The 10,854-nt window shown below is 49.9% G+C and overlaps 1 protein-coding gene across 2 annotated transcripts in view; it reads left to right on the forward strand.

Moving 5' to 3' along the window:
• The window catches only part of LOC147010916 (cytoplasmic FMR1-interacting protein 2-like), a 42,046-nt gene extending 32,379 nt beyond the window's left edge, over positions 1-9,667 (forward strand). For both annotated transcript variants that reach the window (XM_085860662.1, XM_085860663.1), the window contains 9 exons: positions 4,068-4,159; positions 4,356-4,473; positions 4,647-4,766; positions 4,920-5,045; positions 5,546-5,712; positions 5,863-6,004; positions 6,116-6,269; positions 6,630-6,786; positions 9,490-9,667. In XM_085860662.1, coding sequence (XP_085716788.1) covers positions 4,068-4,159; positions 4,356-4,473; positions 4,647-4,766; positions 4,920-5,045; positions 5,546-5,712; positions 5,863-6,004; positions 6,116-6,269; positions 6,630-6,786; positions 9,490-9,652 — 1,239 coding nt within the window. In that variant the 3' untranslated portion in view covers positions 9,653-9,667. The remainder of the gene's footprint in view (positions 1-4,067; positions 4,160-4,355; positions 4,474-4,646; positions 4,767-4,919; positions 5,046-5,545; positions 5,713-5,862; positions 6,005-6,115; positions 6,270-6,629; positions 6,787-9,489) is intronic.
• Positions 9,668-10,854: the final 1,187 nt, after the last annotated feature.

A 10,854-nucleotide genomic window follows, 5' to 3' on the forward strand; every position in this document is an offset into this window, starting at 1 on the left:
TTATCTTTTTCTACTGTTTCGAGAATTGTATTGAGTGAACAAAAAATTTAGGAATGTGCCAAAATGAACCAGTTTCATTGAGTTGTACGATTTCATGCATTCACTGCTTGACATGATGGGCTGTCCCCGAGAGGGACTGCTTATTCGGAGCATCTGCTAGACCTGTGCCTATTTTTTCGGAGGTTTTACGAGCTGCTCTACAACTAATCAAAGCCAATCTGGAGAAAAACAAATGTTTTAAAATAAAGTTAACATTTGCGCGAACTGCGAACCGATGTTCCACATGACGTGTGCACAGAGGAGCAGTCAACGTGGTGGATTGTCTGCAATGTTTATTTCATGGGTGATTAAATTTTGTGATGTCTCCATGGTTGTTCTACATTAAACAGCAACTCTTTTGTGGATAAAGTCATTCTTTGAACAAATTCATTTTATTTCTTTAACTGCTGCGTGTGCGGTGAAGACCGGTTTCAAAGTTAAAGGAATCCTATATGGTACGAAGCCACAGCCTGGCCAGCCATTCCTCATTCCATTGGAGTGCTTGCTTGAGTGCTTAAGCCATTTGCCGAGCACCCTACAGTCGATAGCGGTACTCTGAACGAATCCTTCACTCACTGCGGACGCTTTTGCCATGCCACATCATTCAGTGAGCGGTCCGTGCTCCGTCGTCCCGAGGGAGTTGTAAAATAACACCAGATTTCCGAGCTGTTTACCGTGTTGACATGTTTTTCTCAAATACCGAGCCAAAGTTTTTTTTTTTTCCAACCATTAAACAATGTTTGTTAACATATCCCTGAAACGTCTAGATCAACGCCACGTCATTTATTGGTGAAAGCAACTCATATCATGGTTTTTGGGTTGTAGACAGTACGTCCTGTCATCGTATTGATATTGACTCCAACCTGCCTTTCCTGAAACGTCCGTCCGTCCGTCCGTATTGCATAACATATTCTCTCTGCTTATCCCCCTCCCAATACAGTGCAGCACCTTCCTCCCACACACCCCATCTCTCTCTTTCTCCCTCTCTCCCCCCTCTCTCTTTCTCCCTCTCTCTCCCCCCCTCTCTCTTTCTCCCTCTCTCCCCCTTTTCTCTCTCTATCTGGACAGGGTTTGTCTCCAGATGAGTATGGATGGTATTTATCTCCGAATGTCTCCGGACCGGTCGGGGTGATGTTTGTCTCCCGACGCGTCAGGGCAGTGTTTCTTGTCTCTTGGCGGTATTTATCGTATGGCCAGTATAAAATGGATTTCAGAAATGATTCTGTTTCCATCTTCACTGTTATTCTGTGCAGAAGCATTTTGAAGAGACGGTATGAATCGTAATTAATGCTCCACCACACGTCTGCCTTCCCTTCCCCCTCCCTCCTCACTCCCCCTCCCCTCGTCCGTCTCGCCTCCTCCCTCTCCCCCTCCTTCTCCCTCCCTCCCCCTCCCCTCCCTCCTCACTCCCCTCCCTCCTTGCTCCCCTCCCTCCCCCTCCTCCTCCCTCCCTCCCTCCTCCCTCCCTTGCTCCCCCTCCCTCCTCCCTCTCTCCTCCCTCGCTCCCCTCCCTCCCTCGCTCCTCCTCCCTCCCTCGCTTGCCCCTCCTCCCTCCCTTGCTCCTGCCCCTCCCTCCCTCCCTCCCTCCCTCCCTCGCTTCTCCTCCTTCTTCCCTCGCTCCCCTCCCTCCCTCCCTCGCTCCCCCTCCCTCCCTCGCTCCCCCTCCCTCCCACGCTCCCCCCTCCCTCCCTCTCTCGCTCCCCCTCCCTCCCTCCTCTCTCCTCGCTTCCCCCTCCCTCTCTCGCTCCCACCTCGCTCTCCCCTCCCTCCCTCGCTCCCTCCCTCCCTCCCTCGCTACCCTCCCTCCCTCCTTCCCTCGCTCTCCCCTCCCTCCCTCGCTCTCCCCTACCTCCCTCGCTCCCCCTCCCTCCCTCCCCTTCCCTCCCTTCCTCGCTCTCCCCTCCCTCCCTCGCTCCCCCTCCCTCCTCCCCTCCCTCGCTCCCCCTCCCTCGCTACCCCTCCCTCGCTCCCCCTCCCTCGCTCCCCTCCCTCGCTCCCCTCCTCCCTCGCTCTCCCCTCCCTCGCTCCCCTCCCTCGCTCCCTCCTCGCTCCTCCCCTCGCTCCCCCTCCCTCGCTCCTCCCTCGCTCCCCCTCCCTCGCTCCCCCTCCCTCGCTCCCCCTCCCTCGCTCCCCTCTCGCTCCCCCTCCCCTCGCTCCCCTCCCTCGCTCCCCCTCCCTCGCTCCCCCTCCTCGCTCCCCTCCCTCGCTCCCCCTCCCTCGCTCCCTCCTCGCTCCCCCTCCTCGCTCCCTCCCTCGCTCCCCCTCCCTCGCTCCCCCTCCCTCTCCCCTCTCCCTCGCTCCCCTCCCTCTCGCTCCCCCTCCCTCGCTCCCCCTCCCTCGCTCCCCCTTCCTCGCTCCCCTCCCCTCGCTCCCCTCCCTCGCTCCCCCTCCCTCGCTCCTCCCTCCCTCGCTCCCCCTCCTCGCTCCCCTCTCGCTCCCCTCCCTCTCCCCCTCCCTCGCTCCCCTCCCTCGCTCCCCCTCCCTCGCTCCCCTCCTCGCTCTCCCCCTCCCTCGCTCCCCCTCCCTCGCTCCCCCTCCCTCGCTCCCTCCTCGCTCCTCCCTCCCTCTCTCGCTCCTCCCTCGCTCCCTCTCTCGCTCCCTCCTCCCTCCCTCTCTCGCTCCCCCTCCCCTCCTCTCTCCCTCGCTCCCTCGCTCCCCCTCCCTCTCTCGCTCCCCCCTCCCTCCCTCTCTCGCTCCCCCTCCCTCCCTCTCTCGCTCCCCCCTCCCTCCCTCTCTCGCTCCCCTCCCTCCCTCTCTCGCTCCCCCCTCCCTCCCTCTCTCGCTCCCCCTCCCTCCCTCTCTCGCTCCCCCTCCCTCCCTCTCTCGCTCCCCTCCCTCCCTCTCTCTCGCTCCCCTCCCTCCCTCCCTCCCTCCTCCCTCCCTCTCCCCCTCCCTCCTCCCTCTCCTTCCCTCGCTCCCCTCCCTCCCTCTCGCTCCTCCCTCCCTCCCTCTCTCGCTCTCCCCTACCTCCCTCCCTCGCTCCCTCCCTCCCTCGCTCCTCCCTCCCTCGCTTCCCTCCCTCCCTCGCTCCCTCCCCCTCCCTCCCTCGCTTCCCCCTCCCTCCCTCGCTTCCCCCTCCCTCCCTCGCTTCCCCCTCCCTCCCTCGCTTCCCCTCCCTCGCTCCCCTCCCTCGCTCCCCCTCCTCGCTCCCCCTCCCTCGCTCCCTCCCTCCCCCTCGCTCCCCTCCCTCGCTCCCCCTCCCGCTCGCTCCCCCTCCTCGCTCGCTCCCCTCCCTCGCTCCCCCTCCCTCGCTCGCTCCCCCTCCCTTCGCTCCCTCCCCTCGCTCGCTCCCCCTCCCTCGCTCGCTCCCCTCCCTCGCTCGCACCCCCCTCCCTCGCTCGCTCTCCCTCGCTCGCTCCCTTCTCCCTCGCTCGCTCCCCCTCCTCGCTCGCTCCCTTCTCGCTCGCTCCCCTCCCTCGCTCGCTCCCCCCTCCCTCGCTCGCTCCCCCTCCCTCGCTCGCTCCCCCTCCCTCGCTCGCTCCTCTCCCTCGCTCGCTCCCCCTCCCTCGCTCGCTCCCCCTCCCTCGCTCGCTCCCCCTCCCTCGCTCGCTCCCCCTCCCTCGCTCGCTCCCCCCTCCCTCGCTCGCTCCCCTCCCTCGCTCGCTCCCCCTCCCTCGCTCGCTCCCCCCTCCCTCGCTCGCTCCCCCTCCCTCCCCTCCCTCCCCTCCCTCCCTCCCCCTCCCTCCCTCCCTCCCTCCCTCCCCCTCCCTCCCTCCCTCCCCTCCCTCCCCTCCCTCCCTCCCTCCCTCCCCCTCCCTCCCCCTCCCTCCCCCTCCCTCCTCCCCTCCCTCCCTCGCTCCTCTCTCCCTCCCCCTCTGCCTCCTCGCAAGGAAGCACCACATGCCATTTTTTGTCTTTGCTATGACTCAGCCGGGGTTCAAAGTCCCAGCTTCCCGCACTCGGTGGACACACCACTGAGCTGGTTTATATTGCATATACCCACCATTGTTTGTGGTGCTCACAATTGTATTAATCTTTGCCGAGCAAATTGATTTTCCTTTTTATTGAGGCTTCTCATTACGTTACAGCAACTACAGGTGGTGCCATTGTTTGGAGACATGCAGATTGAGCTGGCTCGTTATATCCAGACAAGTGCCCACTATGACGAGAACAAATCGAGGTCAGAGATTTTTCTCTACGTAAGAGAAATATTTTCCCTTTGTTTTATTTATTTATTGTTCTTTTTTTTAATATTTTTTTATTTTTGGTCCTAAACTTTACTTGGTGGGATCTGTTTTGACGAATTACTATTTTATTTGATCCCACAATGGTGTAAAGAAAGCAATGTCATGTTTTTATTTATTTATTCCTTCCAGGTGGACATGCATCGGACAGAGCAGCAGCCCTCAATACAACATCTGTGAGCAGATGGGCCACATCCGTGAAGAGCACATCCGCTTCACGTCCGAACTGGCCCGGCACAGCAACATTGAGGTATGAACACTGTGCTGCTGCCCAAAAGATTGTGCTTTACACCAGTGATTGAACAATATTGCTGTGCTGTTGTACTTTTACATCTCTAATGGTGGCATGTACACTGACGGTCCATTTAAGTGCTTTCACAATTGCAAAGCTCTGACAAAGATTGCTCATTTTCCTATACCCAGGTAGTAAAGGCCTCTGGGCAGGAAAGCATCAAGTCGGACTTGCAGCAGCGTGAGCTGTGTGACCTTGCCCTTCGAGGCCTGCAGTTGCTTGCTCGTTGGAGTGCACAGGTCATGGAGGTGGTGAGTATGGAAGGAGTTTTAATTTTGACAGAACTTTTTAATACTGTTATGGTTATTATCTTTGTTTCAATTTTCTTTCAATCGTGCTTGTTTCGCATTGTCTTGATGGTTGATTGTTGTCGTGTTTTTTTTTTTTTTTTCCCCTGCATGCAGTATTCCTGGAAGCTTGTACACCCAACAGACAAGTTCTCCAACAAGGATTGTCCTGATAATGCAGAGGAGTATGAGAGAGCCACACGTTACAATTATACCAGCGATGAGAAGTTTGCACTTGTTGAGGTTTGTGATGCTCTGCAGATGCCTTCCGTACATGGCTCGGAGTCCCATGGGTAGATGATGATGATGGTAGCAAGAGGCTGAGGAGGAAAGAAATGGCTATTTTTATGATTTGTAAAATGATGTATGACTCCAATGTTGATGCATTTTGAAATGTCAATGTATTGGGAAATTGAATCGATTAAAATGATGAATTTTAAAAAAAAGAAATGGTGGGTGTAAGGCCCATTGGACATGTTATGGAGATGTTTGCCAAAGTATCGACAATCACGTCCAAGATGCAAAGGAAGTTCAATAATCCACTCTTTTCTCACTTTTTAAAAACATGAACGTTTTGTGGTGTACAATACAACTGTGGTACAAAGATATTTTGGGAGCCACAGATACCTCTAATGTAATTTCAGCCTTGACTTGAAATCATTTTAAGACTGCCTCTGCTGACAAAGAAGCTGACATGTTTCGTTATGAAGGTTGCTAGTCACTGAATTTGATCTTCTTGGTAGGTCGTTGCTATGGTAAAGGGGCTGCAAGTGCTTATGGGTCGCATGGAGAGTGTCTTCAGCCAAGCGGTGCGGCACACGGTCTATGCTGCGCTGCAGGACTTTGCTAAAATCACACTTCGTGAACCACTGCGACAGGCAACGAAGAAACGGAAAAACGTCGTGATCAGGTACGTGTGTAATCTAAACCGAGCTTTCAATAAACAAATGTACCGAAGCTTCTCGTTTCTAATTTTTGGTGTTCTTCAGCCCGTTGTGTACGGTTTTTTTTTTTTTTTTGTTATTATTACTGTTTGTGTTCTTCGTAAACCTGCTCCCAGCGTTCTTCAAGCCATTCGTAAAACATGCTGTGATTGGGAGGCTGAGCCTTCAAACGACCCCTGTCTGCGTGGTGAGAAAGATCCCAAGGGTGGCTTCGAGATTAAAGTTCCCAGGCGGACAGTTGGTCCCTCAAGCACACAGGTGAACTTTTGTTTCTTATTCTCATCTTCGTGTGCATTCTGCTTATACCCTTTTTGTTTTCAAAGTAATTTTTTTCGTTGGTTTCTCAAGAACTTGTCTTTGAATTGACAGCTCTATATGGTGCGAACAATGCTCGAGTCGCTGGTGGCAGATAAAAGTGGAGCGAAGAAGACTCTTCGCAGTTCACTGGAGGGTCCTACAATCCTTGCCATTGAAGAGTTTCACCGTCATTCATTCTTCTATCCTCATCTGTTGAACTTTGGTGGTGAGTCTGACCCACATTTCATTGTTATTATATACATTGACGATTATTTCTTTCCTTGTTCCATATAGCCAGCATACTGAAGTACAGGCCGCACTGTATTCTTACTATTAGCACGTCGTGCATGTGCTTTTGCAAACCATAACTAAAAAAAAAAAAAAAAAAAATAAAAACTATTTGAGCTAATTTTCATTAAATTTTAAAATTTTTATTATGAGAATGTGGAAAAGACGATTTTTTTATTTTATTTTATTTTTTTTACCTGTTGTCATTAAGTTTAGTTTGAGTACAAAGTGGCTGTCGATGGGATTTACATTTTGTGGAATGCTTTCTAGTTATTATTATTATTTTTATTGTTGGCAGAGTTCCTGCAGCAGTGCTGTGAACTGTCTCAGCTTTGGTTCCGCGAGTTCTTCCTGGAACTCACGATGGGTCGTCGTATCCAATTCCCCATTGAAATGTCTATGCCTTGGATCTTGACTGATCACATCTTGGAAACCAAGGAGCAGGCTATGATGGAGTGAGTGTGATGCATTGTTGGAGTTTTGTGTTTGGAATGGCATAATATTTGGGTGGGGGGGGGGTAAGATAAAGTACAGCTTGATTGTTGGGGGTGATTGGAAGTAAACTTTGGAAGACATGTACTTTTACATGAACGAGCAGAGTACCCGCCTTCTGGCCGATGTTGTTCCAAATATGCACCATGTTCTTCTGATGCATACCTTTATTTGGGTAGTGGATGGGTAACTGACAGCCCTGTATAGCAAAAACAAAAAATACCTGGGTTACGTGCATGAAGCAAAAACATACCAACTGCTTATACTGTAATTCAAAACACCTCACTGTACTGGGAAACATGGGAAGGGAAATACTGTACCGTAAATGGTGGATACTTGTAATACCCTCCCCCACCAAAAGGTGACACGACACGATACACATTTACATCGAGAATTTGCATCCTGTCTCCTCCACCCCCCCTCCCCCTAACCCAAGACCACTGTCAAAGATAAAAACACCCCTCTCCATTAATTACAGACATGCTGATCCTATGTTGCAAGTCTGGATGTAATCAGCCCAGAACGACTTTAGGAGTAGTTGCACGGCACACAAACACCATCAATGAATTATAGTAAGGATTAGGACATCAGTAGACAGTGGACAAGCACATAAAACATTTGGATTCCCAAATTATGGCCATCGATTCGGATGGGAGCGCTATCTGGGCCATCCTGAGATTTTAAAATACCTTCCCATTGAATGTTACAATTCCTTAAACCCTCGTCTTTTTTGGGGGGGGGGATTGTATATAAAATCGAGGCTCGTGGAAGAGCTAGTAGATTGAATGGATCAGGACACAAAACACGTATGCATGGGGGGACAAGTTGGACATTGAGGATGCACTGATGGACACGATGGATACAGAAGGAAACTCCAAGGAGGGAAAATTGGAAGAAGGAAGGATTTTGGTGGAGTTAACAAGGCTAGAAAAGATCATTGTTTTGGATTGGGGAAGATCTGAAATGGTCATGAACAGCTGTCTTGACGACCTGGAGGGAAGATTGAGATTGAAGAGAAAGTTGATTCCACAGGTGGGAAAAAAGAGGAACAAAGTTAATGATGACAAATTATTTCGATTAAGCAGCAGTAATCACTGTAATTGCTCGTTTTGCTTTTTACATCACAAATTGTAATCGAACACCATGATTACTATGATCATAATTTGTTTTGTGCTTGAGCGGTACCATGAAAATGTTTCCCATAATCGAGTGGCAGCAGGAACTTCGAGTAATGCTCAACATAAGTACAGTAAACTCTCCAATAACGTGGGCAACCTATTGTGTTCTGATTCCGTTATCATGGGATTTCATTTCGACCAATCGTGGTTTTTGAGCTGAGATGAGTCATCATTCGCATCTCGTGCGTGAACGATTACCTCCCATTATGAGCTTTATGGAGTTTCTCGCACACCGTTTTTAATGAGCCCAAATGTAAAGCGATGGACAAAGTTAGTTGCACCAAAAGGCAGAAAAAGGTGATGACATTGGGCGAAAAGATCAAGTTGTTAGATAGGTTGGCTCAAGGAGAAAATGCAACATCTGTGTGCTCAGTCATTGTGAGGTCAATGATTGATGGTAGAACATTCCTCATTTGCAAACCTTATCCTTCAAACGTTCATTTTCCAACTCTGTATTCAAACCTTTTTGCGAAAACACTTAATTTCAAACACCTGGATTCGAACCCCCTGTTCTCAAACACACATTCTCATGCGCAGCCCTTGGAACAAATCGAGGCGAAGTGATTTATAATGGAACAGCTTTTTAACACCGACGAGATGGGATTATTCTGGAAGATGTCATCTCGTACCTTGGTCCCCCAAGCAGGGAAGGTCGTGGTTCAAGGTAAGTTGATTTATGGATCATGTTACCTTTCTCCATTGTGCAGGCAATGCTGCAGGTGCCTTCATCGTAAAGCTATTGCTGCTTTTCCATTCGCTGAATCACCTTCCCCACTCACCCTTTGCCCACTCACGTTTCCCAGCTCGCCCTTCCCCCACTCTACTCCACCCTCCTCCCTCTAACAGCATCATCCCGAGATTAGTCTTGTACTTTCTATTAACGGCAAAATACAGTACGAGTACGTAATGTTTACCATCACCCACTTCGCTGTGTTGTAGTATATTTAAAAGATAAAATTCTTGTGTTTTTATTTAATTTACACCGTATTTGCATGTTTGTTTCAATGTTAACATGCTTTATATACATACTTACATGTTTATTTCAATAGTAATGTGTTTAGGTATGGCTACCGTCGATCTTCCTCTATCTTCTCGAAGCCCAGTAACCAAACCCCCCTCTTCCCATTGGCCCTTGGTTTCCATGATTGCGGTTTCAATTGTCGTGGAATTTTCCAAGAACCTAACCCCTGCGATATTGGAGGGTTTCCTGTATTTCCAAAATAACATTTTAAGTTTCCATGAGATGAGTTATATTTTACATTGGATAGGCGAATCATTTCCACTTCGACGTCGTTTTACAGTTTGTTGACCCCCCCCACACCCCACACCACCCCTTTGCCTCAAAGTCCCTTGGTATATATAGGATTAATCTTGGCTGAATAAAGTGTCGGCGAAACACTTGTTTGTTACTGCCTGTAGTTGCTTGAGGATTTTTCTTGTTATGTAGATTTACTATTTTGATTTAAAGATTCTGTTTTCCCTCACCAGGTATGTCCTCTACCCCCTGGATCTGTACAATGACAGTGCATACTATGCCCTCACAAAGTTCAAGAAGCAGTTCTTGTACGATGAGATCGAAGCTGAGGTATGCTCAGTGTTCCTGCCCACTATGTCATCACATGTTTGTGTCGTGCGTCTTCTGGGTGGATGAAGAAATGGCAGTGGACATTGTATATCTAGACTTTAAGAAGGAATATGATAACGTACCACATTGGAGGTTGTCAGACAAGGTGATGATGTGCGGAGTGGTTGGTCAGGTCGCAAATTGGATTGCAAACTGGCTTAGTGATAGAGAGCAGAGTGGCTGTGAGTGGGACTATGTTTTGCTGGGAGGATGTAGTGGGGTACCTCAGGGATCAGTTCTAGGATCAGTATTAGTCCCCTTCCGGTTTCACCGGAGGAGACGATAGGTTTGCTGTCCGTCTGTCCGTCCCATCTATAGTTTTTCAGACATTTTTTCCCACACTGTTTCACATGTTCAACTGAAACTTGGTACATGGCTTTATGATGATAAGTTGCAGAACAAGTTCGACTTTCAGAACTTTTTGTCAATTTTTCGTAGTTATGCTCTTTTCAGACGAAGAAAATATCACATTATACAAGGGTCAGTGTTCAGCTGCCCTGACTGCACCCCACTGCTTTACACCTATTGGCCAGATAGCTCCACCCCCAATATAATAATTTGCCTGACTCCACCCCCAATATAATAATGCGCCACCATTGCTTGAAACAGCACAGATCGACAGGCCTTCGGCCTGGGTATTAGTCCATGGCCCAGGGCAATTGGAGTGATACCAGGTGTATAACCACGATGTATTATATATGCACATAAGCCATACGCATATTTTTTGCTTCATTATATACATCGGGTTATTAGCTCGCCTGTTCGAAGAACAGAGAGCGACAGCGATACCCCCGGCACGAGTGTCAGCGTGAGCGTGAAAATGTTAAAATTTTTGGTGCAACTTATTTTTTCCTTTGTAATGTTTTTATCTACCACACTATTTTTTTATACGCCCGATATATATTGTTACGAATTTGGAATTCGATTGCACACAACATTCAGGTTCCTTTAGTCAGCTATGTCGATAAGTGCTTGTTCCCTAGATAGCTCACCTGTCATTGTTTAAATGTTCAGATATCGATTTTAGATGCGTGGTGGATTGATTTAATAGTTAGGGAACGAACAATGGAGACATCCCTCCCCCTCTTCTGCAAAGAGGAAGAATCCTGCCGTCCCGTGACTCATGATGTCAACAACTCCCTCCCACCTGTGGTTGAGCGGGGGGATGGATCACGAGGGCATGAGTCACGCCGGGCGTAGGGGGAAGGGCGGGAGAAGGATAAGAGGAG

The sequence above is a fragment of the Eptatretus burgeri genome, chromosome 16 (assembly GCF_056783735.1).
Source record: "Eptatretus burgeri isolate ZD-2024b chromosome 16, Ebu_testis_v1, whole genome shotgun sequence".
NCBI lineage: Eukaryota > Metazoa > Chordata > Myxini > Myxiniformes > Myxinidae > Eptatretus > Eptatretus burgeri.